This window comes from Alternaria burnsii (genome assembly GCF_013036055.1).
Source record: "Alternaria burnsii strain CBS107.38 chromosome Unknown 693, whole genome shotgun sequence".
NCBI classification, from domain to species: domain Eukaryota; kingdom Fungi; phylum Ascomycota; class Dothideomycetes; order Pleosporales; family Pleosporaceae; genus Alternaria; species Alternaria burnsii.
This window is the reverse complement of record NW_024066117.1, coordinates 732,631-760,405: the sequence shown is the minus strand read 5'-3', so window position 1 is coordinate 760,405 and position 27,775 is coordinate 732,631. Positions and strand designations below refer to the sequence as shown.

At 50.7% G+C, this 27,775-nt stretch overlaps 8 protein-coding genes across 8 annotated transcripts; 5 read left to right on the top strand and 3 right to left on the bottom strand.

The window, feature by feature from the left end:
- Positions 1-735: 735 nt before the first annotated feature.
- GT037_007897 (uncharacterized protein) lies at positions 736-1,254 on the top strand (the record flags this gene model as incomplete). Its single annotated transcript, XM_038932944.1, has 2 exons — positions 736-1,030; positions 1,082-1,254. The coding sequence occupies 2 exons, from the start codon at positions 736-738 to the stop codon at positions 1,252-1,254; spliced, it is 468 nt and encodes a 155-aa protein (XP_038784445.1).
- A 1,023-nt stretch (positions 1,255-2,277) lies between these two features.
- On the bottom strand, positions 2,278-3,907 carry GT037_007896 (uncharacterized protein; the record flags this gene model as incomplete). Its single annotated transcript, XM_038932943.1, has 4 exons — positions 2,278-2,367; positions 2,422-2,654; positions 2,703-3,278; positions 3,343-3,907. The coding sequence occupies 4 exons, from the start codon at positions 3,905-3,907 to the stop codon at positions 2,278-2,280; spliced, it is 1,464 nt and encodes a 487-aa protein (XP_038784444.1).
- Positions 3,908-4,806: 899 nt separating this feature from the next.
- On the top strand, positions 4,807-6,775 carry GT037_007895 (lccl domain containing protein; the record flags this gene model as incomplete). The annotated part of the gene is made up of 2 exons (XM_038932942.1): positions 4,807-5,300; positions 5,356-6,775. Coding segments are annotated over 2 exons (1,914 nt in total), but the record flags the coding sequence as incomplete, so codon positions are not given.
- A 465-nt stretch (positions 6,776-7,240) lies between these two features.
- On the top strand, positions 7,241-9,511 carry GT037_007894 (lccl domain-containing protein; the record flags this gene model as incomplete). Its single annotated transcript, XM_038932941.1, has 1 exon — positions 7,241-9,511. One exon carries the CDS (start codon positions 7,241-7,243, stop codon positions 9,509-9,511), a length of 2,271 nt encoding a protein of 756 aa, XP_038784442.1.
- A 180-nt stretch (positions 9,512-9,691) lies between these two features.
- Positions 9,692-15,035, bottom strand: GT037_007893 (heavy metal translocatin; the record flags this gene model as incomplete). Its single annotated transcript, XM_038932940.1, has 7 exons — positions 9,692-12,189; positions 13,214-13,394; positions 13,663-14,053; positions 14,106-14,432; positions 14,492-14,615; positions 14,666-14,786; positions 14,835-15,035. The coding sequence occupies 7 exons, from the start codon at positions 15,033-15,035 to the stop codon at positions 9,692-9,694; spliced, it is 3,843 nt and encodes a 1,280-aa protein (XP_038784441.1).
- A 1,376-nt stretch (positions 15,036-16,411) lies between these two features.
- Positions 16,412-17,780, top strand: GT037_007892 (uncharacterized protein; the record flags this gene model as incomplete). The annotated part of the gene is made up of 5 exons (XM_038932939.1): positions 16,412-16,591; positions 16,647-17,019; positions 17,067-17,184; positions 17,233-17,297; positions 17,350-17,780. 5 exons carry the CDS (start codon positions 16,412-16,414, stop codon positions 17,778-17,780), a joined length of 1,167 nt encoding a protein of 388 aa, XP_038784440.1.
- A 719-nt stretch (positions 17,781-18,499) lies between these two features.
- Positions 18,500-22,764, bottom strand: GT037_007891 (ent-kaurene oxidase; the record flags this gene model as incomplete). The annotated part of the gene is made up of 7 exons (XM_038932938.1): positions 18,500-19,275; positions 19,338-20,154; positions 20,936-21,373; positions 21,421-21,762; positions 21,817-22,052; positions 22,107-22,494; positions 22,546-22,764. 7 exons carry the CDS (start codon positions 22,762-22,764, stop codon positions 18,500-18,502), a joined length of 3,216 nt encoding a protein of 1,071 aa, XP_038784439.1.
- Positions 22,765-25,255: 2,491 nt separating this feature from the next.
- On the top strand, positions 25,256-27,142 carry GT037_007890 (cytochrome p450; the record flags this gene model as incomplete). Its single annotated transcript, XM_038932937.1, has 6 exons — positions 25,256-25,384; positions 25,437-25,679; positions 25,729-25,751; positions 25,816-25,979; positions 26,033-26,903; positions 26,968-27,142. The coding sequence occupies 6 exons, from the start codon at positions 25,256-25,258 to the stop codon at positions 27,140-27,142; spliced, it is 1,605 nt and encodes a 534-aa protein (XP_038784438.1).
- Between the last annotated feature and the right edge of the window lie 633 nt (positions 27,143-27,775).

Sequence of the window (27,775 nt, the reverse complement as noted above, 5' to 3'; positions counted from 1 at the left end):
CGAGTTGAACATGACCGCTTCTGCCAAGGGTTGTACGAGGGCTAGCAGAGTGAAGATCTTACCTGGTTGTATAGGACTACACGCGTACAAAATCGAAACCCACCAAAAAAAGAGGGCCGGTCGCCATTGGTTACAACATACTGACGTTACGCATGTTCACATGAACTCCTTGCCCGATGTGTTCAACACGAGCAGATTCCCGGACGGTGCAGTATCGAGCATGTACCTAAGTTCCATTGGATCGCGCACTGGAGCCATGTCGATATATCAAGCTACCGCCGACGGGTTACCCCTTCCCAGTTTCCGCACTAGAGTACCGCCAACGTTTCGTTGCCAACGCCTTCCCTTATGGATGATATACTTGTACCTGACAAGCTCCGCTCTGGGGCTACACCTAGCGTGGCATTCGTCGATTACGAAGTCGGAAAAACTGGATACGCAGGCTGCATAGAACGTCTTCTTCATTGACCGCATTGTCGAATACGAATTCTTTCGTGATCTTCAAGGCAATCTAAACCTTCTCCACACCGTGAGGAACGCCGGTGGGTACCATTCTGATGGCCGAAGTCGCGCCGTTCTTTACCATATTGGACTCAGCACTGACAGTATGAAAATGGCCATGAGCTTGTGTAGCTGTCTTGCCCGTCTCTAAGATCATCATTCAATCCAACATCTCAGCTGAACTCACTCTCATCCCACCACAAACGTCAAAAGTCCTCAAACTCGAACATCAGGATGTACGCCTCTATCCTTTCTCTCGCCCTTGCCATTGCACCCGCCGTGCTCGCAGCTACTCCTTCCAATTACGGCGGCTGGAATATCACGATTGAGGACAACAACTTTGAGTACGGCTACCGTTCCACCCACGTCGATGTTTTATATATCGACGCCAACATTGCAGGTGGTAAGCCCGTCGCTGCTGGCTGCCAGACTATCAAAAGGCCCGGTGCGGCCCCAGCAGATACTGGATGCGCTCCTACCAGCTTCAACTACACCTTGGACGGCGACGTCGGTGTTGCCGGATCATACTGTAAGCCACCCTTTACCGCCTCTTCACATGTGAGACTGACTTTATTCACAGCATTTGCGCTTGAGCAAACCGTGATGCTTAATGGCACCGAGGTCACCGTATATGGTGCCAAGCTGATCGAAATCAAGTGCACTCCTCACTCCGAAGATAACTTGCCATACACGCAGTGCAAGGGTAATGCTATCGTTAGGGTGGATAAGGCCGGAGATGAGATTATTGGCTAAGTGCTGGTGTATTGTGCTGTATGTTTGTAGCAGGGTCGAGTGCACATGCTGTAATGTTGATGGCATGTATTCTTTCAGTATTGAAATTTCAGCAAAAATTCTGTAGCCCCAACACATGCTTGGCTGTCATGGTGATGGCAAGGCTGCCTCGATCAAAGCTTGTAGGTTTATTACGTTCAATCATTGCAGGCTTAGATACAAGAAGCAAGAAGAGCCATTGCTCACACTACTCCACTGCCTTTCCAAGTTATACTCCAAAACTGCCTCATACAGCAATTAACGTGGGGTCCGTCGAACCTAGCACTAACAGCCACTAACGACGCTGGTAAGCACTTCTGGCACTAGCCTTGCAGACTACGCCGCTACGCCGCAGACTAGCATATGAACGGGCTAAACAAAGCGTGAAAATGGTGTGAGGTTTGGGGTGTCAGTGGCTTGGCAACATCAGGTAAGAGGCCGATGTAAGTGTGGCGTGATAACCTTGGAACTAAAAGTGGAAGCGTGTTGGTGGCTTTATCTGGAGACGATACAGAGATGAAGTCGAGAAAGACTATCTTCGTGACAGAACGTCCAGTTGTGAAAGTCTCACGTTTTGTATTGTATAGGCAAGACTTGGTTTGCCACTTATCAACAGAGCTCTTTGCTTGCGCATCGAGTTATAGCTTACCGGCCTCATCGTGCTACATACAATGCTGGGTGGCTGCATTCAGACTAGAATCTTCCACAGACTTTCAGCCGACGTCTAGCAAGGCCCGGTGTGGCTCTCCTATTGGGNGGGGGGGGGGGAGCGACATTCACTATCTGAAATTTGAGTGTACCTCTAACTGCGCACGTTATATGTTTATTATGTATACCGCACTGATAACGACCATTTGGAAAGGCCACAACCATTGTATATACAGTCTATCATGCTATTTACAGTAGATTACAAGTCCCGCAACCGATTACAGTACTAGGTTGTGCTGGCGACAAGTTCAAGCATGTGTTGATTCCACCCCGAGTACAGTGTGTAGAGCGATTTGTTCAAGGCGATATTTTGTAAGTCAGGCGACGTGATTTAGTTATAAAGGAGTCGATGGCGTCGGTGAGGTGGTGAGACGACTTCGCGCTTGCCTGTAGGAGTCCATTAATATCGCGATGGTTGTTCATGGGACCAAGTAAACTTACGTCTGTGTCACCGTCTGGCGTAGCGGCACGGTTTACAATGGCCTTCTCGCTCTCAGTGAGGAAAGTCTTGATGGAATTGTTGGACGATATGTGTATCATGTTGCCGTAGCCATCGTATTCTCCAGTCTCCTGGGCGGGGTCCTGAGCGGCTTGTTGTCGAGCTGCTTGCACACGTCTTTTGTTCGATCTCATCACCCAGACCACACCTAAAGCAACAAGAATGGCAATAAACCCTTTGTTAATGTTAGTCTCGCTCTGATGAAATATGGACATCTACCTACCAAGAACACCGAAAAGGATGAATAAGGATCTTGCTAGAGGTGTCAAGCCGCTCTGCGGCTCGACACTGATGGCTGTAGCCAGGCTAGAAGGTGTAGCTGATCCAACTATCAAAGAGGACGCCAATAGCGATGAGGATACCGATTGTGGTGCGGTGACAGCTAATGGAGCGGGCACGGTTTGTGTAGTTGTTTGAGCATCTTCTTTACCTTGTGCAGTTCTTGTAATCGTGACAAAAGTAAGAACAGGAGCCAGCACTGAAGAGCTTGTCGTTGTTGAAGATTCTGTGGACGACGAAGTAGAGATAGTCGATGTGGGCGGTAAAGAGAAAGAAACCGTAGAGACATCAATGGTACTCGAGATGGTTGCGCTCGTGGTTGACGGAGTCTGTGCGATAGTCGAACCAGAACCACTCAGGATTGTCAATGAGGTTACTGCAGCATCTGCTGTAGGTTTCGGTTGCTTCTTGCCCGGCATAGGCTTCTCTACTGTCATCGCAGAGGTCGAGGAGGTCGCTAACGAACTTTCAGGAGCTGCGGTCGGCGTTACTGCGGGTGCGGTCACCAAGAGAGGATCCTCTGTAGAAAAGAAGATAGGAGATCAGTGTTTGTCTCATGCGTAAATAGTACGACCTGAACGTACCTTGATTCATTCCGGGAACCGTCACTAACAACGGGTCATCTTGATTCATGCCTGGGAGCGCTTCTTCATTTACCTTCGCGCCAGAGTCCACAAGAAATGCTGGCACTGTAGTTGAAGCCGCTCGTATGGTACTTGTTACATTATTGTTGACATCGGCTTGGGCGGTGAGGGTGGGTCTGACGGCAGACGCTACCAGCTCAGGCAGAACAGTCAAAGTAGCATCGGTTGATATCGAGGGTATAGATAGAGCTTGGAGGATCGTTTCTTCTGTACGGACAGGCGTCGGTATGGCTAGAGATGAGGACTGTTCGGTGCGCGATGACAGTATTTCCTCCATCTCGGTGGGTAGAGTCGTCGGTTGTGGTAGTGATTTGGGCGGCTGTCCTTCCCACGTTCCGTTCATGATCACATCCGATTGTTGAAGTCTTGTCGCGCCTCTGCGCTCATTCGTATTCCTAACCTTCTCATCACGATCCTCAGCTACAACGAACGCAGCTGCCATCCTTGGAACATCACGGCGTACCAGCACCGGTCGGATCTCATATGGTCTGCTCGGTGCAGCCATAGCAAGGGGAAATTTCCATAGAGGCGACGAATATTCACAGCATGCGACGATGTTGAAGCGGCGGTAATGCGGGCGCCAGACCACAGCCGGCTAACAATGGTTCCATACAAAAAGTACGAGATCCCTGATCCAAAAACGTGTTGAAGCTGGTGAACGTTTCGGCATGGACAACAACTTGGGGCGATGGTTGGTCGGGGGAATGTCCGCCGTAACCTTTTGCTACCAAACAAGGTGATCACGATCCCTGCACCATGAGGATTTGTGGCTTTTTGAGACCATGAAGTGCACCAGTCCATTCGTTTGGGAGATCGTGTCCACTTGATGCGGGTTCTCCAAACGTGCGCTTGTTTCGTAGAAGAAGCGAAAGTTTATGGCGACACTCGAAACGTAGCGCATGCGACGGGAACTTGGAGACCGGTCTGAAGATCGAGTGCCACTAGGACGGCCGCGTGGTATGGAGATGGTTCATGGGGGAGGCCCGGTTAATGACACAAGAAAAGGAATGGTAGCCTCGCTGTCAACTCATATAGATCAAGTGGCTTGTACCTTGGATAAAACACCAACATATTGTTGATTCCTGCCCTGAAAAGTCATTGTCAGCTCCTCCTGTGTTGCTCGCGATTGGAAACAATAGTGAGATGCAGCTCATGGATATGGAATTGTCGCGACATGTTCGGAGTTGCAGAATGGTAGGGCTGGATGTCTAGCTTGTGGTGGTATCGGAACCACCTGCGTATCTGAGGCGGCCTGTGGCGCGGCAGAGTGGATCAGTCCATCATCCTTCCGAGTCGATGATGCTTGCCGTGCGCCACTTTGGACCTAAGTCAATAGTCTCTTCTCGTATACCCGTCGCGTGTATTTTCGGTATCATTTTCGACATGATAGTCGCGTGTGCATAGCCGCTGTCGTCGTTCTTTTCCCATCTGTACCCCCGAATGGCAGCACGCGACACTCCCGATCGCGTGGTTCCGGAGACCATCGACCTCGAGCATGGGACCAAACGCGATGACAACCGCGATCGAGTTACACCGGGTGGGCAGAGCACAGAACTTGTCGCACCGCACCGCCAGTCCCGTCGCACCCCGCCATGGACAAGCAAGTTGGGGGAATGCACGCCAGCACCTGTCGCCCGTTGGGGCCGGAAGGTGGTCGAGTGGGTGAAGGGGCCGAAGCCGCCGAGCAGATACACCATAACGCCTTTTCTTGAGCGCTGGCAAACACTGCCTGTCGGCTTGCTCGCGCGACTGCCAGAGTGGGCGCGCATTTGCATCTATGCTATCGCGTGTGTTGTATGGATTGTCACGTTCGCTGTAGTCGTCAGCGATGGTGGGCTTCCTTCTGACATTGGAGGGCTCGGAGCGCCGGTAAAGCTGTCGTGTGTCAACAACCTGTGGTATGGCTTCTCCTCTTATACCCCAAGCTATCCTGACTGTGCTGATCGTCGCCAGGCCGTCCCCAGAAAGCTGTGGGCCCGACGGCCGTAATTGCTTCCCCTTCTCCAATGCTTCGTTTGCCTTCAACTGCCCCGCCGGATGCTCGAGCGCCCAAGTGCTTAACCCTCGCGCAATCGGACCGCAAGTCATAAACTACCGACCCTTGGTTGTTGGGGGTGCTCCAGGTCCTGAGAATGATGCGTTGGTATATCGCGGAGATTCCTTCATTTGCTCAGCGGCTATTCACGCTGGAGTCATCAGCGATGGCTACGGTGGCTGTGGTGTCGTTTCTCTAATAGGAGAGCGAGACAGTTTCACCGCTGTTACACGGCATGGCATAAGCAGTATTGGCTTTGGCTCGCGCTTTCCAATGGCATTCACATTTGGTCAGGCTTCGGCCAAATGTGAGGATCCGCGCTGGAACCTGCTTATCCTCTCGACAGTCTTTACTGCTCTGTTTGGCATCTTCACCACAAGTCCCGTCACCTTCTTTGCGCCCATTTTTACAATATTGTTCTTCCAGACTGGTATGGCATCGGATCCGCCTTCGTACTCGAACTACGCCTCCTTGGCTTCTACAACACTCGGCCGCTTCTTGCCCGCTGCGTTAGCTGCCGCCCTCTTCTATCAATTCAGTGTCCGCAAATCTCTGCGCAATTGCAAGGCACAAGTTGAAAAGACCGTGCTTTGGGTAGGTGGGGCTTGGGTTGGCGCACTAGGGAACTATACGTTTGAACGTATACCCATACAGCGGCTCACAGGGAACGACATCCGCCAACAACCGGGCGCTATCACAGCATTGGTAATCATTGTGCTTATCCTGTTCGCTGTCGTTCTATACCAAGCATGGTGCTTCCGCAGGGAAGGGCGACTGCCACGCTATCTTGCATTATATGCTACACTAGGCCTTGGCCTGGGCATACTCGCTGCTATGCCGAAACTCACACTTAGGATACACCACTACATCATTGCTCTCTTACTCCTTCCAGGCACCGCGCTGCAGACCCGCGTGAGCTTGTTGTGCCAAGGTCTGCTGGTCGGACTGTTCGTTAACGGTGTTGCACGCTGGGACTTCGATTCCATCCTACAAACGGCAGCGGCGTTACGAGGGGATGGGCAGCTCGGGTCGGGTATCCCAGCTATCCTTGAGCCTGTCATTACTGGCTCGAGCATCACCTTCGCTTGGGAGAGCCTACTCCGCGGTTACCAGGGCGTGAGTGTGGTGGTCAACGATGTAGAGAGATATCGTGGCTCTGGTGGGAGTGATCAAGGTAACTTCACTTGGAGCCGGTCAGACGGTGGGCAGGATGAATATTTCCGGTTTGGATTTATTAGCTACCAGTTGTTCGGCAGCGTAGCATACAGCGATTTCACTAGAGCAGGCACATGGTTCTCAAATGGGACCTGGGGTGGAATTCCGCCAGGTCGTACATGAATAGAAGATGAACTGATCGTCCTCAAACAATGTATACGCTCTCTCCATACATAGACTGTTTACGGAAATAATCTGGCAAGACGCGGATGTCAATATCGCAATGACGAACGAGTACTAGTGCGTTTACGTCACCGTTCACGACATGGAAACCTTGCAAGGCAGGCTTTCAAGACGGCGATCGACATGCTGCAAGCGGTGATCCAACGGTTATACAAAAATGCCTTGGCCAGCCATATCGTTCATCATACCCCCTTCAGCGACAAATCAGGTCTGGCCCGGAGTACTCTTGCCTCTTTTTGTGCGGGGGTAGTCTCGAACAGGACCATGACGTCACAAGAACCAGTTGCTTGATGACCGCCGCGTTCGCACTTGCATTAGTCGTATGCCACAAACACCATGCATTCTCTCCATCGGAATTTCTACTACCTGTGACATTCCTCTTACACTTCCCGCAGCCTCCAGGGCATGGATTCCACCGCAAAACGTGAGGCGCCGGCCGCTTCCAAACGAAAAGCGGTCCCTTTGCCGACTACAGATGCGCCATCAATTGAACAAGGGCGAGAACTTACGAGCAGACTGATACCAAGTGCCTTCCTCGCCGGAACCCTCCTAGCAGCACTTTCTTTCTCCTGGCCGTTGCGATGGGTCATCTCCGGAGCGCCCGTATTCGTCTACGCAATCCTACTTGGCGAGGCGTATGGGCATCGCATCCTGCCTTTTGTTCCTGTTTGGACTGTCTTCGCGACAGTAAACTTGGTGTACGCCGTATGTGCGACTTCGTGGCTTCTGTACTGGGTATTCTGGGCTTTTTGTTGGCCTGTACTCTTCATTACCTGCCTCTTCCAATTTGAAGCACCTGCTGCACTGGCACGTCGCACTTTACGAAAGACGTTCCTACGAGACCTCCATTTTATCAACGATCAAGTAGCCTTTTTTGATCTGCCCGCCCTGGAAATCGACACCGAAGTCAAGGGACTCTTCGTAATCCGCGGAGTTACGCTTTCGCTTTCAACAATGACACTCGTTGCTCATGGTGTCGAGGCTGGCATAAAGCTGTCGGACGATATCGAGCTTGGCATTCAAGTTGATAAAGTTACGGTACCGCTGTTCCGAGAGATAACTGTTGACGACGTCTATGCGAATGTGAAGGGTGGGGATTGGGAAGTCACCTTTGGGGATGTGCAGTATGGTATTCCGGAGCCAGACGACGACGATTCCGTGGTTGTCACCAACACGGCTATTCTCAGAGCAGCGACAATGAAAGGGGGAGCCAATGGCCGCCCGGCTGATATGGTCCGAAATCTGACAGCTGGAAAAAAGCCAATCGAGGCTGAAGATACTGCATCCGCATTCTCGTCCGTTAAGAAAGTGTCACCAGATGAAGAGCAGGCCCATAAGAAGTACAAAGAGCTAGTACGCTACATCAACGACACAAGTGCTATTACAAAGGCGAAACAGACACTGGTAGAGGCCTCGAAAGCTCGAGCTGAGGCTGGTTCATCCGATGACGAAAGAGACGCCAAAGATGCCAAGAAGTCGAAAGAAGAGCCAGGCGTCCGCTTGGACATTGATAACATGGATGACTTCCGAGCAGCAATATGTACCCAGATCCATGGACAACCATCTATACCTCACCCACCTACCAAATCGATCAGAGTCTCCACCCTTCGGAAAACATCATACCCAAACGTAAAGAAATTTCTACATCGGTTGCCTTTCCTATACCGATTGATGCTGAGTCCCATTTGCTACTTCCATCCTGTCAAGTTCAAGTCCATTACTGCAGCTGGGTCAGGGAAGTGGTTCACGGCCTTGATGCGACAGTACTTTTTCAAGCACTATTCATCCCAAGACGCGGAGATTCGTAGATTGGAGGCGCGGATATCAGCTTGGTGCGCAGACGCCAACTTCGCTGTAGAGCTGGGCCCGATGTCTAGCGAAGCCCACTTCCCCATCAACACCAATTACAATATTCAGACTCACTTCAAAATCTCCGACGTCATGGCCTACAGAATCCTCCCAGACGCCGTCGAGCTTAAGCAAGTTGTGCGGTTAGGAGGTGCCGACGCCGTTCTCACAATTCCAATGTTCCTGTTTCCACACCATGAGCACATCTTCCCTGAGAAGAAGAGCGACTTCGACCTTTTGGAGATGGAGTCTGCCATCAACGAAGCCGAACCTACGCCAAAGCAAATCCTAGCTCGGAAAGAGCTTGAAAAGCTAAAGAAAGACGAAGCGTCCATGCAGGTTAGTGCACATGCTCACCTGCCAGCGCAATTCCATCAAGATCTTCTTAACTTCGTCGCTGCGATCGTGAAAGCTACCAAAGTCATCGAATCGGACAAGGACTTTGAGGAGGCCAAAGTTCTGCGCGAACTGAAGCGTGTCAGCACTACTGATAGCGAAGCAAGCAGTCTTGCTTCAGTCAATACTAATAACAGCGAAATGTCACAGACCACGCTGAATGGTAGTGAGGACAAGAGCTTCAAAGCATTCCTCAAGAAGGTTGACACTGGCTTCAAGGAAGCATCAAACAAGACTATGGTGGGCATGCGAAAAGCTGGCCAGAACACTGTACATGCCATGGCCAACGATCGCTGGATCGCACGGCTGGTAGGCAAAGTGACAAGGAAATTAGAAAAGGCGCAAGGCGAACTGGGGTACAGCGGGGAAGTCCCAATCGCTCTGGCTAAGTACCGCGAGCGACATGAGTTTGAGCAGAAACTCCTACCCTAAGGGAACCGGATGCTGGGAAGGCAGTTGTCGAGTTGCATGATACCCCGCTAGACTCTGAATGTTTGAGTAGTGTAGTTTTGTGAGAGAACATGAACCATTGTCTACATTACATTCTGGATACACGACGTGACATTGTTCAACTTGTAACACGTTAACTGCGATTTACATATGCCACAATCCTCAGACTTTCGACCATCTCAACAAGACTGCTGCCAACACCACAGGTAGTACACTGACCAGTTCCCCGAGACCCGCGAACTCCGGCGGAATCCTCGCGTGCACAAAGGCGCCCGCACCCAACAGTACAGCGAAAGTGTTGTATACGAAACTCCAGCTAAAGTTGAAAACGATTCTATGTATCGCTTTCCTACTCACGCTGACAATGGTCAGTACGCCTGACAGGCTAGGACGGACAAGAACTACATCGGCAGCGGATTGTGCGATGTCAGTACCGCTCGACATATGGACGCCGATTGTGGCTTGAGCAAGGGCAACAGCGTCATTTGTGCCGTCCCCAACGAACATGACAATCGGCATGCGGGACTTGCCAGTCAGAAGAGCTGTTGAAGATGCCGCGAGAAGGCTCTGAATATAAGTTTGCTTATCTGCAGGTGAGCAACGAGAGCGAACATTCTCTTCTGGTACGTCGAGCTGCGAGGCAATCCCCTTAACAGCGCCATCATCGTCGCCAGATAGTACATGGACATTGATGCCGCTACATTGGAGACAATCGATGGTGAATGCTGCGTCAGGTCGTAGTGTGTCCTGCAGACCATAGATGGCTACTAGAGTGCTGTCGACGGTGAAGCAAAAGGTGGTGAAACCCTGGGACAGCATGGAGCGGACACGCGGATCTTCGGAAAGCGCAAGCCATCTCGAGTTACCGGCGCGTAGCTTCTTACCATTGGCCATCCCTTGGACACCTCTACCGGTGACTACCTTGGCGTCTGGTACGGCTGTAGCAGATAGACCTTGCGACGAGAGATGTGTTGCAATGGCCGCCGACACGGGGTGTTTGACATTGCCAAGCAAACCCAAAAGTAACTTGGCGTCATCCACACTACCACCCTGAACATATTCCTCATGCACCACCGCCAGCTTTCCTGCTGTCAAGGTACCCGTCTTGTCGAACACTACGTCGGTCGTTCTATACGCGACTTCGATGCTACCTGCCGTCTTGAAGACAACACCGCGCTTCGCTGCGACACCGGACGCGATCACGATAACCATAGGGACCGCGAGACCAATAGCGCAAGGACACGAGACAATTAGGACTGTGATGGCATACGTGATGGCTTCGATGGTCGCTTCTGAGCCCGATTGATGTCGTATCGCAACCCCAATGGCGACCCAGATGACGAAAGTGATGATTGTCAGGGTCACTACAACAGGGACGAAGTAGCTGGCTACAGTGTCGGCAATCTCTTGAATCTTGGGTTTGGAAAGCTTCGCTTCATCAACCATACCCGCAATCGTCGTGATGGTATTATCGCCAGGCAGACGGGTTAGGCGAACGGTAAGCGTTTCGCTTCCGTTAATGGTTCCTGCAATAACGGCCGACTTGGTGTGCTTCTCAACGGGCTGAGCCTCACCCGTTAACATCGATTCATCAATTTCCGAAGAACCCGAGATGACGGTACCGTCTGTCGGAATGCGCGAGTCTGGAGCGACCCTGAAGATGTCTCCATATTGCAACATCCTAGCATCGATCTCCTTCTCCATCCCGTCGTCGCTGACCAGCATGGCAGTAGGGGTTTGCAAGGAACGAATACTGATGGACTCTGCCGCTTTTTGTCGCGCCAACGATGCCACCCATCGTCCGACCATGATGAGTGTCACCAACAGTGTACTTGTCTCGAAGAACTCGCCCGTTGATAGAGGGTTTCCGCTGACCAGGTAGCCGAACGAGACGACTGAGAAGATGTACGCGGCGCTTGTGCTCAGTACAATGAGCAGATCCATCTCAATGACCTTGGAGAACACTAATGCCTTGAGCGCTTTCGGGTAGAAAGGACCGGCGATGACAACTTGGACGACAGTAGCGAGGGCGAGTGACGCGGAGCCATAAGCAATCTCGCGCTCAGGAAGAGGTGCCCATGCCATGACCAGTACGGGAATGGTCAATGCGGCAGAGAGCAATGTCAACAAGCCCATGTTTCGAACATGCCTATTGCCAGCTTCCAAAGAAGAATCTGGACAAGGCGGTGCAAGTTGCAACGACCGACTCCACTCGTCACACATCAAGTTCCTTGCTCCTACAATCTTCGCATCGTATTCCACACGGATTGTATCTTTGTTTAGGCGGCGTACGTCTAATACTCCATCAGGCCACTGCCCATTGACAAAAGCCGCTGGGTCTCCCGAACATATAAGATCCAGACTACAGCCTTGATTCGAGACGATCTCGCATTTGAACTCGGTTGTGCGGTGGAGGTGTTCAACCACATCGTTGACAGTCGCAAGCTTGGTGTTGATATCGAGCTCGACGCGGGCAAGGACCAGGCTGGTCTGAAGTTTGCTGACGTAGTCGAGACTACCCAGTGTTCGCTGTAGCTTTGTCTCGCATCCTGTACAGGTCATGCCAGATACGCTGATGACAAGGTGTTCACGTGTAACGCCGCCCTTCTCGAGGTCGATGTTATCCGAACCGTTCGCAATCTCAGTCGCGTCAATCAGGGCTACCTTTTTGTCAGCGCAGCGTTTGGAAGCATTTGTGGGTGAACAGCATGATGTCTCGGCCCCGATAGTTGCGCATGCCTGGGGTGAGAAGGTGCAGCAAGATTCCCTCGATGTTTTCGTAGTCGTGCCCGCACAATCACTTCGCCCAGGTTCGCAACAGCTACTGGCACAGGTGTCTACAGAGACACTGTACCCATCGTCTGCGCAGCAGCCATCTGTAGCGTCGGCACTGCAAGCAGGTGCAGGATCAGCCTGAGTTGAACTGCTGTTGCCGTCGCCGTACGCCTTGGTTTCCGTTTCCAACGGCGTAGGTGATTTGCAACATGGGGTTGCTGGATTTGGCTTCACGAATCCGGACGGCGAACAGCATAAGCTGGTAAGCTTTGGCTTCACAGATTCTGGTGACGAATAGCAGGAGTTGGGTGCCTCCTGCTTTGTGGGCGTTGATGAAGAACAGGAAGATTCAGATGCTCTCGACTTCTGAGAGTCCGATGGCTGACAACATGTGCTGACTGGCTCTGGTCCCACAGGTGTTGAACTTGAGCAGCAAGAAGTGCTTGGCTTAGGATTTGCTGCTGGCTTTGACGGACTGCGTGGAGACTTCGACGTGTCTGACTTCGTAGGATCTGAAGGTGAACAGCATGGACCTTTCGGCTGCATTGTCGTATACTTCGGGTTGGCGACAGCAGACCAGAAGGCTGTAGGTTCGGAACCGGAAGGCGTCAGTGTTGCATCCACTGCAGGTTGCGTCGTCGCTATTGCGTTACTTGTCGTTTCTGTTACCGCCTCCGTGAGCATTCCAGAATTTGCTTCTGGCTTGATAGTAGCTGCGGTTATACTCTTAGGGCTACAGCAGCCTCCCCCACAGGCCATGTTGAAGTTGTGATTGATAAGGTCTCCTATGGAAAAGATCGCACGAGGAAAGTCAAGATGCAAACCGTTTCCTCTCACATCTGGTATACAAGGCGCAAGTCCTGCCCGTGTATATATGTGAGTGGCGATACGGTTGGCGAATTCACAAACGATATGTCACCGACAGAGAATCTCGATATGTCACTGCTTTCTCAATGGTCGCCGGCTCTACACCTTCCTTTTTCTGGATCGGCATCACGACAATCAATTCTGCATAGCGAGCAAGATCTATATATCTTTGCATTGCTTGGTGCACTAGAGATTTCATGCTTGGATAGTGCGCAGCAGCTGCCTGTGGTATTGTCAGCCTCTATTGTAGTGGAAGGCGCAAACCACACGTAAGATCGACAGAGGTAGATCAGACACGTGCAAGGAACCGCCTCAAGCCAAAGTCATGTATTTTGCGCAGTCTCAGGAAAGAACTAGGGCCGTGTGGGTATATCTTGCAGATGCCACTTCTTACGGATGTCTAAATGGCTCCCATCTCAGCCGTCGAATATTCACGCCAGTTCGCACTCGATCAGACTCTCCTGCGAATGTTTGACACTGTAAACACGCACAATCTTGAGACCGATCTCGGGTGACTCCAACAGCTGGCTCCACTGGGTATACGTCCGCTCTTTTGAAGAAAATAGGGTGATCATCATCATATCCAAGGCGGTGGCCTGCCAGTCTGCACCCGTGTCCGGAATGACGTTTTCGTTGATCAGCAGTTTGCTGTAACCTGGCTTCATGGCGCCGGCAACCTGCTTCAGAATTCTCCGGCACACATCGTCGGGCCAGTCGTGCAACACGGAGTGCATATAGTATGCTCGAGCAGCTTTCAATGGCTGCTCGAGGTAGAAATCATACTCCATACGTTCGATGATGGGATCCAGTTGCTCAATTCCTTCGATAACGGACGGGCGATCCTGTAGCACAAGCCTACCAGGGACTTGAGGATACTTGTTCCTGGATGTATCGTCAGCAGGCGAGTCAGACTTAGGCTTGCACGACATCCTACCTGAACTCTTGAATATCATGGCCGTAACCTCCACCGATGTCTACCAATAGTATAGCGTCTTTGGAGGTGTCCATGCCATGGATGAGCTGCTCTTGAACTGGGTAAAAGTTGCTATCCATCCAACTTGGTCGGCCCTGCCGATAGCCACCCATGTGGTTATTGAATTGCTGTCCCAAAGGCGGATGGGTATCCAGATACCGAAACATATCGAGCTCCGTCCCGAATGCGTACTGGTAAGGTCCGTTTGTGATATCGGTAGTGAGTTCGTAACTATTCTTCTCCAAATATTGTGAGAACTTGCTGCAAGACTGATGGGCTCCTCCACCACTGATTTGGTTAGCCCAGTACCCATTTTAACATTGCATCAATCATGCCATAGCACTTACAGAGCTGGGTAGCCATCTCCAATGATGGGTATGGTCAATGCTTTCGAAAAGTTTGTGGCCTTGTATTCATCACTACTTGTCTCAGTGATGAAACCCATGGCTGCGATGTGCCTCATCAAGCGAGCTGACCGTGTAAGCGAGAAAGCGGAACGATTTGCCAACATGAGAGCTCACCTAAGAGCTCGCGAGGCTTCCCGAGCTTGCTTGCAATGTCATCGACCTTCATTGGTTGGTCCCCAAGCACTCCGAACACACCTGCATTATAGCAAGTTGTGATGGCAGTATGACAACCCGGCTAGTAACACAGTTTAGCTCAGGCGAGGCCAACAGAGATTCAACATACCTGCGCCCAATTCTGTTCAATCATGGTTTCACGGGGAGTCTGTAGCGCCCTGACAAGAGCTTTGGCGTGCGAAAGCATTTCCATACGAGTATCATTGTGATCAACAGAAGGTTTACCCCCAAACTCCGAAAGCTTCTGTAGCAGGCATGGAACGGCACCTGGATCGTTCGCACGCACTGCAATGCTGACGTCAACTAGCATCTTTGCAAAGATTTAGACACGATCGAACGTTATGAAGAAGGAGTGGCGGAGCAATGGATAATGGCAAGGATGAAGAGATCCCAAATGTGTTTTATGTACTGCCGGGGACGATGATGGTGCTCTCTTTCCTTTATAAGTCAGAGTCCGTTCTCTCAAGCTAACCTTGCCACAGAGATGCACTACACCATTGCCAACGTGGTTAACAGCTCTTGATTCATGGCACTGCCTTATCAGACGAGAAGGATGCCATAACGGACGGGAACAAGAACCCGATGTAGATGATAGCTTGAGTTGGCATACGCTGGCAGAGCGATGGTGAGTCCGCGGAGCATTCGTAGCCAGAGTTGCGTATTTCGACCAAGGGGAGAGACATTTAGGTAAAGTCAGTTGGCCTAATCTCCACTTCAATGCTGTATCCCATCTTGGCATCCTCTTTATGGCTTTCCGGTGGTAAAAGGGATTACCTGACACGCATTTCTAGGATTAGCTCCGGTTCCTCCATGGGCGCCAGGTGGTCAACCGTGATTGTTCTGCGTCAGTCATCAGGTCTCGCGTTGGTTGGTATTTCTAGAAGGTCTTTGAGAACTCTGGAAGATCAGCAAGAGGAGGCTATACAGATGCCGCCGTGGACTAGATACTCGGCACGCGGCATGTGCGGGAACGGATGTTTCGACTTGCGCAGGATAATGCGAATGACGCTGAGAAAAGACTTGATGTGGAGTAAAACCCACAATACGGCCCGTGGCACTGGAACCGAAGAGGGGTGCGGCACGGCGACCAAGGCAATAACCGCTTCGGAACCAGTGGCATGTGGATACCGAACCAGCTGATCCAAGCGCCACAACGCTTGCTCCAGGAGTCGTTCTATGGTGTCCGTCAGTCAGTGAGCAACCAAGCGGATCCCGCCATTGTCTAGCAGCATACTCCGTACTAATCGAAGCTTGTATCTTGCTCCTTATTGCGCGAAACAGCAACGATGGAGGTCAAATTGTCCACACGAAGCTGGATAAATCTATCTCATACCGTATGCAATCATGGCACAATTTCGTCGCATCCATGCAACCGATGTACGTGCGAATACATGTGGAACCTTGGTCCACCAGAGCCGCTCAGCACTGGATGATCGTTGCACCCCCTACCTCAGAAAGCGGCCCATGGCCTGATGGGATCTCTTTGTTTTGCTGTGAGTATGCAACTGTCCCAAACCGGAGCCCCCAGTCAGAAGGCAACAGTGCTTTTGTTCGCACGCGCAATGCATAAGACGCTTGAGCGTCTGACGTCCCGTTGGGCGGATATCAAACCCAGATCCAAGGGCGTATGCTGCAGTAATACTGCGATCACTTCATTTTGATTTTGGCATCTTTGCTTGTCGCATCATGGCAGCAGCACAAGAACTCCCTCCGGAACTCGCCCACGAGGACAAGGGGCCTATGGTTCTGGCGGTATGCATCGCACTGACGTCAGTCGCTACAATATTCGTTGCTGCGAGACTCTATGTCAGATGCAGAATACTGTCAATGATGGGTCTTGACGATTGGCTGATCATCTTGTCAATGGTAAGTGCTCATCGAAGCACGCGTAACGGACCCAACCCGCTGACGCTTCGAACAGATGTGTGGCTACATCATGCTTGGCCTCACTATAGCAGCTGTACAGGCTGGCAACGGGCGTCACTTCGCTCTGCTCTCCGATGAACAGAAGTCCGGCGCAATCTTGTACACCCTCGCAGGCTTCTGCCCCGGGATACTCTCGTTCGCTATTCCTAAACTAGCTGTGGTCGCGCTCCTGACGAGAATCACCAATCCTAGCAAGAGACACAAGATAATCCTGTGGAGTATATCTGGTGGTTGCTTGATAATCCTATTCGGCTGTGTTATTATCATCTTCGCGCAGTGCACGCCAACTCGATCGCAGTGGGACTTTTCCGTCCAAGGCACCTGCTGGAGCCCATGGATTCTGATATATTACGCCATTGTAGCCGGAAGTATGTCTCCCACGAGCAATCCAGGCCAATAACTGACCATAGTGAAGCATTTTCCGCCATAGTGGATCTCTACCTCGCCATATATCCCGCTATTGTCCTTTACAAACTGCAAATCAACTTCAAGAAAAAGGTTGTCCTTAGCGTTGCGCTTGGGCTAGGTTCCATGTAAGCTCGCATATCATATGTGATAACATTCGCTCACGCTTGACCTAGTGCCGCAGTTGTAGCTGTATATAAATCGACTCGGCTACCTGCGCTTGCGAGCGCGGATTTTAGCTGTGAGTAGAGCCGCGTTCGAGGTCACCCATAGATGCTGAAACTACTGTATAGACGATACGGCCGATATTACCGTTTGGACCAGTATCGAGGGTAATGCTATCATCATCGGCGCATGCATACCAACATTACAGCCACTGTTCGACCAACTCCTTGGCCACGGCCTCTTTAGTAGTTTAGGAGGTGGGCGGGACCGAGGTGGCTACAAATCGAATGATCGATCTGGGTTGAAGCTCGCAACGATCGGAAGCAAGACTCTTCGGTCAACAAAGCAACATGGGAAGTCGGGTGTTTCTGAAGGGACGCTGGGACACGATAGCCAGGACAGCATTCTGGGCCCGAACCATCGACCCGGCAGTGACGAGAGCCAGAATGTCAAGCAAAGCTCCGGCATCACGCGAACGCAGCATCTGGTGGTCGAGTACGAGGATGCGGGTGAGCCGGCGCGCGCGGCAAAACCAGCCTACGATCTCGGCGATACATGACGACCATGACAAAGATTTGAGGTAGATTGACAAGGGCGTAGGCATCACTCCGTCAAGCGTGGTACAGCGTCCGTAGAGCCTACATCAACTCTCGAATCGAAAAGATTAGGCAAGCCTGCCGCGAGACAGTTACATTTAAATTTCTCAACAAACGTGGCCACGATAATGAAGAATATACCTCTGGGTCCGCTGGAGGCCTAGTTTTGTGTACTAACGGTCATTGTGAACAGGGATGGCTCTTGCTATGCAATTCTTAACATGACTGAGTACCAAAGTTAGGACTTTAATAGAGGATCTGACTTTTGATGGTCTACCTCGTACTAATTTCAACTTTGCAAAGGCCATGCTGAAAACCAAGGCGGTGGATAGCATCGTAGGAGCCATTTGCTGGACCTGAAGCACAGGCGTATTGATCTCCATGCTTCAATTATTGGCTCGGGATAGGTATACGCCGATGCAACACAGGGAAATTTTGTCTCGCCAATACCCATGAAATGTCAGTGACAGGTTGCCGCACGGCTTGGCTGCCGACTCCCGACGACTCCGCGGAGGTTACTGTGGGTCTCGCTTGGACTTCTTCATGCAATAAACGCAGGATGAGGTCGGATGTTAGTCATGAAGGATCGCAAGAAGGAGAGGAGCCGAAAGTAGCAGTGGAAAATTGCCGCCTCAGATCAAGAGTACAATCTGAAGAGGAAGGTGGTAAACGATACTCCACATCAACGTTTGGAACGACCACTCTCGGCTCGAGCTGCCAAGGAAACAACCTCGCGCTGTCCTAGTAGTCTCCTCCAAACCAGCTTACTCTCATGCTCAACCATTTCAGCTTCCACACCAGCCAGTGTATTCTGGTGCCCAATCAACACAATCCCAGCTTTCGCCCTTGTCATGACTACGTTCAATCGTCGCATGTCAGCCAGGAAGCCTGATTCGTAATAAGTATTGCACCGAACAGTGACAAACACAACTACATCTGCCTCACGACCCTGAAAACTGTCGATAGAGCAGACTTCGACGTTGGGGATGTCGGACGTAAGCAAATCCTTCTGGTGATTGTAGGATATCAGTATGACGATAGATGGAGATTCACCAGAAACTGTCGCAGCCTCAGGTAATTTTGGAGACGGTGGTGGTGTCTTGAGAAGTTCGATGATACTTTTGCAGGTTACGCCTTGGCCAACGTTCCATTTCGATTGGCAGTACAGTTCTTCAGATTCCGGACACTCAACCCAGACCATGCGGTTCTTCCTGGGCCAGGGAAAAGGCGAACAACTCAGAGGACGCGCGTCTTCGGCCACAGCAGTGTGAAGTTTCCCATCGTAGAATTCGGAAGAACTGAAGTCACAAATGGAGCGATGCATGTGATACCGCATATTAAGCATGACTTTGGCAACGTCCTCTCTTGGTGGTAATTTGTAATGGCGTTCGAAAAGTGAGATGTCGTAACCTGTCAAGACAGCATTCTGCTGGACCATGGCGCGGAGCTGAACGTGGTCTCCAGCCTTGAGTATCGTATTAAAGAGGAGTCGACACGGAGTACGCTCTTGACTATCGTACAGGCGTCACTGTAACTATCAATGCTGAGCTTGAGATTTTCCTGTGAATGCAGGTTATCACCCCAAGACGCTTCTTTTATACGATCAAGCGCGATGCCAGATAAAGACGACGTGAATTGTCGAATGGCAGTTGGTCGTTGAACTAGCAGCCGTGAGCTTTTCGGCTCTAGAACCTCGAGGAGAAGATCCAAAGTAGTTTCGGAAGAGCGAACAGTGAGAGAAATGAGCTTCACAAACTCGGCAAATTCATGCAGCGAGATGCATCTTAATTCTTGTAACAGCATTTGAATCGGACGCCGAATGAAGCTGCCCATATTTTGCGACAGAAGAACCAGCTGTCTCAGTAAAGTAAAAGCCAAGTGGACGAGGTTGTCCTCCAATACTGATTTATGAGCCCGCCAGGTTTGGGATCGGGAAAATGCGGGGATGAGGTATGCCGCGTCAAGCAGGAAGTCGAGCAGGTTTAATGCTACTTGAGTGTGATATAACGAAAGTGACGAGCTTGCCTCCAATGTAAGAAGATGAGAAAATGTGTCGAACAGCATCTTCTTTTCACCATGGTCATTGAGCAAATCAAGGACAGTCCGCAGCTCTGCCAACGACTCCAGTTGTTGAAGATGAGCAAAATTTTGGTCGCGAACCACGGCTACCACTTTCTCTGAGGAGTTGTCCCAATTTGTATAGTGTAGATTAGAAATTTCGTAGTCCATGGATAGTTTTCCGAATAATGGTAGAATTTCGTCAGTATCGACGAAGTTTAGCCACTCATCCAGTACTTGCATCGAGTCGACGTCTCTGTTGCTGATCACATATATCTCCTGTTTCCTGTCAGTATTACACAGATCAGATCACACCCAATACATCGGAGAAGTGGGGAGAGCTCGAGCGGCGTATGAAGGTGGGCGTCGTGATGCTATGTGAAGCTGGCTGTACTTGGCTTGTCGACGATGGGACGCGCTTGATGCCAACTGGAACAGAAGAGTGGACGCGCATCGACGACGCGTTCCGAAAGCAGCTTGCCGTTCGTGGCATTCGTTATACGCTAGTACCCAATCACGTGGTCAGTCTCGAAGCACGCGTACAATTAGTGTGGGAGTGTTTGAGCAGCACATGGCAATCACAAGAAATATGCACCGATTTCGTCTTGCACACCAACGCTCCTAGTCTGTCTCGTTGCCACCCTTGTGTGAATCGTCATGCGTCTTAGCGTCAGGCCCGTAGTGGGTGTCTAGCTCTTTCCTCAGGGGATACTTCTTTCCACCCAGACCAAGCAGAAACGTACAATGCTAACTCCCATGCTTAGCCACCATATGCTGCATAGATTGCGCTGATACGCATCCATCACTTCGGCTCAAATTTTACGTGCTATGGCCCCTCGTGCGAAACTGTATGTTGCGGTCGAGGAAGCGACATCCGTCTCAGGCAATCGGGCTACGTCTTGCCCACGACTGTTCTCTACCGTTGGTACAATTCCCCATTCTGGCAGATACACATGGATTACGTCGTATCATCAAAGTAGCGATCGTAGGGTTGCACCCGATACACAGATAAGCAAAGCATGTTTTGTCCTATCTACACCACTGCCGGCCTTCGACGCACTCGGATCTTTCCACCATGTAACGGAAGCTTCAGCCATACAGTATCCAGAGGTTTTGGTCTGACTGCCATGTGCTCAACGTCATAGTTTAGCAGCATGTGTGCTATGAAGACCTTCATCTCATTCAAAGCGAAGAATCGTCCAGGACACGCATGCCGTCCAAACCCAAAACCAAGAAAAGCGTCATCAAGAGTAGCAGTGGACTTGCCTTTACGGTCGCTTGCGTCGGCTTTGGTGGCTTCGAGATCGTCCTTGGTTGCGAAATTGTCGACAATACTAGTAACGTTGTTCGGATCCGCAAAACGAAACGCGTTGAAGCTGCGTGCTTGAGGATAAATGCTTTCGTCATAATGAATTGGCTCCATGGGAACTGCAATCATGGTTCCTTGTGGTACATGAACGTTGGACACCGGAAGTCGGATACCTTCGGGATGCACGACCTGCGGCTTATTAGTTTCAGTTCCATCGTATCTGACAGCATACATACTGTTCGCGGAAGTCCAACAATCGCAAACGGATTGAGTCTCATTGACTCACGGATCATCGAGTCAATGAGCTTCAGATCTCGCACTGCATCGCGTGTCCATACACCACCTGCCTTGGCAAGCACCGATGCAGCTTCTTCGCGTAGTGCATTAACATAGCCCATTGCTGGATCCGAGCTGAAGAGATCCAGGATCACATTCTGTACAGTAAAGCTGGTCGAATGCAGAGAAATGTCGTTAACCAACAAAAGACGATGTGCCACTCGCTTGGGGTCCAGTTGCCCCACGTCTCCTTTCGCGGCTGCGGCGTAGCACTCGTCAATCAACCATTGGAGACCGTCTTTCTGGGAACGCGTAAGTATATTGATGTGCATATCTCATGCAAGGGGGAATCCTACTGGTGGGGTCCATCCACATTTCGCATCAGCCTTGAACTGGGCAGTAGCATTTAATCTTTCTGTTACAAAAGGCAAACAACCCTTCATTGCTTTTCGTCGCAAATACCAGCAGGTGGATCCTACGAGAGCACCAGTGACAGGTTTGAGCGGTTTGGGCGTCGCGTTGATAAGCATAGCGCCAGCGAAGATGCTCATCGCATGATCTCTAAGGTCGTTCAAAAACTGCTCGTCTCGACCTACGATAGAATCAGTTTCTAAATCCCTCATGTTAGGCACTATTGCCGACTTACACAGCGGTGCGCCGCAGAAGGCGCCATTACTCGCACCAGCAATCAACTTCAAGCACGCGTCCCAGACTGCGACCTCCTTCCACTCGGTGTCGTCTTTACCTCCCCACCACCGCTCGAAGCCTCTGTCAAGTTCATCGGCCATCAGCGGCGTCAGGTGCTCGAGATTCCGTGTAATCTGATGACGCACAACGTTGATCTGGAAGTCATTGTCGGCTACCTCTTTGTCCCAGACTGTCCATTTTGTTTGAATGGTCTCACTTTGCGTCGCATGGATGTCGAGCGTGCTTTCTGGGAGCGAGTAAACCTTCTTGATCAAACGTGGAGGTAGGATGATCATCGCTCCTCTGTCAATGCTAGGCAGAATAAAAGGGCTGTTCACGGCAGCAAACTGCAGTAGCGAGAATGAGTATACCTCTATCAATGTCGACGACAATCATACCTTGCGGTAACCTTCGAATGCCCAGTCCTGTGTCTTTCGGATGGACTTCAACGTTGCCCACACCCATTCGAACCATCCTTTCTGAAGGCCCACGACCGGTAGTTCTTCCCAATGCTTTGATTCTGCTTTTCCAAAGAATAATGCTCGAATTGCGTGGTACACCAGGAACAGAACTGACAAAGGCACAAGTGCTTGCGTGGGCGTGATGATAAGCTCCATTCTTGGCCGACTTAGGTCATAGAAACAATGAGGAGTATTCGACAATCTACACGCTTGAAGTACACTGTCCAGCACAACGAGCCTTCGACGGCAAGACTTGTACCGCCGTCCAAGTTTCTTCTGACAGCCTCTGCGTTAAACCGGATATTTATTGGGCGCTGTGAAACGAGCAAGGATTCCTTGCAGCAGGTATGTAGTAGCCGAGTCTTTCCAACAAGCTAGCACTTTGCTTTGCATATATTGATTGTAGGATTCCAGACGCGGCTGCTAACCTATACATTCTACCGAATATGCCGTTAATTGCGGCGTTCACCGAGCTGACCGAACCAATCATCGAAGGCTTACCAACTCGAATTCTGCAATCGATAGGCCCCCAACGACCCATCGTGCTGGCGCGGCTGAGTGGGCCATAGAACGGCATGATTTTCAGGGTAGCAGAGTTGCTCCGGTGTTGCAGCATGCAATGCACTTACTGCAGACTACTTGCACAGGCTGTCACAGTAGTTTTCACTCTTTGAGGAAGGTTGTACGACAGTGCGTCAGCCGCGCGGCTCCACACACGGCTCGGGTCGGCAGACTTCCATATCTGGGATGGGCGTGGGGTCGTCCACGACAATATCACAATCATCTGGTCTTTCAGAGGCCTTGGTTAATCTCACATGTTAGTCAAACTCATAACGTCGGTTCGAGATCACACTCCAGGAGCGAATTGCGTGGGTTCGGGAACAAGACCATTAACCAAAGGTTTGGTGCAAAGGTATGGTGGAGCTGTGGTCCAGGTAGTCTGGAAATGGTCTCAACCATTATCAATCCGACAAACCTCGGCCAGAAGGAGCTGCGTCATGTGGCGCGATCTATACAGATGTTTGAGTGCATCTCGAACTTGGATGTGGAGATGGGTCCGTATCGAACACCAATATCTTCGCCCCGTGCACACGTATGCTGTGTGCGCGCTAGTTCGTCGCTTCTCGAGTTGTGGCCGGAGCTTTCCTTCACATGAAAGTCCCAACTACTCGCTATCTTCCGTTCAAGATCCAGTAGATTCGTCTGGAGTCGATTATACATGCCAAGGCACACCATGGTCGCTTGGACCCAGCTGCTACGGTTATGGATCACGGATTCTTTCATCGGTCCTGCTAAAGACATGCTACTACATGCAAGCGTCTTCGTATATCTCAACATGTAACGAGAAAGCATTCGAGATATGTGCACGAAACCCGTTGATTTGCTTCACCATAATCAAGCCAATGCATATTCGCACGTGCGCAAGCATTGTTTTCCGGGATCCAAGCCGGGCCAGTGGGCAACCGCGTCATTTGGAACCGGACACGTGGGAGGAGTGTTGCATAATCGAGTGAAAAGGAACCTATGGAGAAGCGGACCCTCGAATTCATTGCGTGCAGATAATCTTACCCGCGATGTTACCTTTACGACCCGCTATCGATATATCCGTCTGCGATGACGATTAAACCCTGCAACGACTTTAAAAGATCCTAGAGACATGAAGACGTGTTAGATCACCTGGCCTCTCACACAAGGACGACCGAAGTAGGACCTTTTCCCAGAAGCATTGCGGCCAGGGAATTAGCGGTAAGTAGACTCTTTCTTCCCAGTTGCGTCTTTAGTTGCAGTTGAGGTACATATCACGATTCAAGACCGACGTCGGATTTGACTCCACTAGACTCTCAGTCCTCCAATCAGACATGGGCTGTCGGTCTTATTTCTGGGTAGTGGTGCCGTGTGGGGCAATACTGCTTAAGCGCGCTTTTGCATCTGTCATCCTGGAGCGCGATAACTTGCCGTGGAGACGTACCTATTCGCCGTCTTCTTTGACAGCAATCAATCAACGATTACGGCATGATTTAGCCGTATTAACGGCCAGGGGGCCTCAAGAAGCTCTTCCGTCATTTAGCGCACGGAGTGCTTCCTCATCTAGCTTTGATTCGACCACTCGTTTGCGCACTGGCCTCAAATTAGAGCCGCAGCCTCGGACCCGTCCAGACGTTCAACCGTTTTCCCCGATTCCCGCGCTACACCTTTGTGGATCGGTCCGTTGGCTATTCCAGCTTTGTGGGCGTATACGCTTCGTGATTTCCGTTGTAGTTGCATCGGGTCTACTTACTTTCTAGGATAGCAGACGCTGTGATAGCGCTAAGAGAAGGTCAGTTGGTCGCCTTTCTGTCGAAAGCGAAACACGACGATAGGTGAGACCTCACATGAAGTGATGCAGCTTGTGTAGCATGCAGGTGGGCTGATATTGATCGGTTTTTACTGCAGGACAGCGGCACAGTTCAACTAACTAACGACGAATTTAGTCCACTGCATAGAGGCTTAGACGTAATGTAACAGTTCGCTTCAACCGGCCGTTCCGCGTAGCAAAACCTGTAGCTAGAGCACCGTCAAGATGGTTGCTTTGTATATGTACCAATGCTGAATACCCTACGTCCGTTAGCCTCAATCTAAATTCTCACTCTCAAACTTTACTGCCATCATGGAGTTTCTAGAGATGCAGAACATACATCTGCCCGGCCTTAGCCCATTGGCAGTTAATGCTGCGAGCAGCATATTCGGTTTGATATCGATTTTCTTTTTCTACAAGGCCTTGGTCGCGAAGAAGCTGGTATGTATCAAAAACACATTCCTCTCTTTCATCACATTGACGAGTCGAATAGGCTTCTTCTCCAGCAAAGATCCTGAAGACCATCTTCAGACCTGTCACCAAGCGGTACAAAGCATGGGCATATCTCTTCTGGGGTCCTGAGATCATCCAGAAGGCGTTTGATGAGGCGAAGGGAAAACCATTCGAGCTCTTCGCCCCGGACAATCGCTATGTCTTCGTCTCTGATCCTCGGCAAATCAAGGAGCTAGACAATGCGCCAGACACGGTGTTGTCCCTCCAAGCAGCATCGAAGCAGGTATGCATCTCGATAGGCTTTGTTTTTCTTTATGACTAACAAGATGTAGATGCTACAGCCCATGTATACTATGTAAGATGACCTTTGAGTATCTAGATGATGCTCGTCTTGCATTAAGCTTACTAACGCTCCACAGGCACGGCTTCAACTGGTTTGACCGGCGTGGTACTGAGGGTGTTGGATTCATCCGCGCCCTTCGCACGCTTTTGACCAACAACCTGCCTAAGATCCTTCCTGATCTCACTTGCATCATCCGCACTAGGTTCCAGGAGCTTCATGCCACACACCCAGTCATCAATGGTAATAACGCATGCAATATTTGACTTTGACTCCGAACTGACGATTATTGACAGGAAAGAAGCAGTCGGACGTATATCACATGACTGTGAAGCTCGTTGTCCTATCCAATGCAGTGTCTTTCTTCGGAAAAGATCTGGCAAAGGATGAGCAATTCATGGTCTCCGCCCTCGCATACATCGAGGAGACCCTGATCTGTGCTGAGATTGTCCGCCTACTACCTGGGTTCATGGCTCCCATCGTCGGTGGTATCATTGCTCGTACACTCAAGTCACATGCCACAATCTTCAACAGGCTTCTACCAATCGCACAAGAGCGATGCATTGAGCGAGATGCAGCTAAACTGGGTCAAAAGGTCCCTCAACACGCCGACTGCATCCAATGGATCATGGAGACCTCACCCAAGAATGCGCCATGGACACCTCAGCGTGTTGTTCACGAACTGATGGCGATTTGGTTCGGTTCTGTTCATGCCGTCTCTACCACTGTGACCTTTGCTATCCATGACCTTTGCTTACATCCCGAATACGCGGAGCCGCTGCGAAAGGAGTGCGAGTCTCAATATGCCGCTTTTGAACAGAGTGGTGTAGGACTTCCTCTTCTTGACAGTTTCATCAAGGAGTCTGCGCGTCTGACACCAGTCGAGTCACAAAGCACACGTCGTTCAGCACTACAGCCCTTCTCGCTCAAAGACGGCACCCACGTCAACGTCGGAGACTGGTTCTGCACACCCGTTCGAGCCATCATGACGAACCCTGTCGATTACCCCGAGGCAACAACTTTCAGTGGTTTCCGCTTCGCCGACCCGGAGCTCGTCAAGAGTCTCGAAAATGCTAATGGCGCTTTCGATATCATGCAGAAGAAGCCTACAAAGCTGACTGACTTTGACATGACTTTCCATGTCTGGGGAACCGGAAGAATGGCCTGGTAAGTCTTGAGCCTAGTTGATCTTTCCTGTTTCACATGAAGATCTTGCTAACGGAATATGTAGCCCAGGAAGATACTATGCCTCTGCTGTTATGAAGGTCATTCTTGGCCAAGTGATCCTCAACTACGACTGTGAGCTTGTCGACCCGACGGCGAAACGCTTGTTCACTTGGAGATCGACCATCCTGCCCAAGCCTAGTGCCAAGGTCGTTTTCACTCCGATAGGTGATGCGAACTAGAGATGGAGAGGAATGGGAGGATCATCTTTTTACGCTCGCTGCTGGAATTGCAGAGCTATGATATAACGAATGATGGAGGCATGCTTGTTTTCTGTTTTTTGGCCGCACGATTTCCCCTAGGCGTAAATACGATACAATGATACACACATATAAGCGTATGCATTGTTATTTTACAACAAACCACGCATCACGAAGTCTTGTGATCTTGATTTTGAATTACATTAAACATTACTATTAACAAAAATCAACCGAACACCGTATAGATGCCAAATGCCGGACCTGTTCGACCACATTCGCCTAATAGCACACTGGGCTGCAATGGTAAGAGAAAAGCATGAGCACGGCCGACTCTCGGCCCGATTCAACGGGACTAGGACATGCCACCTGTAGCTCAAAGTCTTCCAATTCGGACCACGTCGCAATTCGTAATCCAAATGTGGAGCTGCGCTGCGACAACTACGCCCTTTCTAGCCCGCGGGCACTAGGCCATGAAGAAGCAGTGATAGCTTAGACGCCATTCGCGCGAGCAGCAAGCCCCACTCCAATGCTCCGGAAGCAAGAAAGAAAATCAAGAAAACCAGGAAAATAAGAAATCTAGATCTCAACGGTTAGCTTGAACCCCGGTAAGTGGGC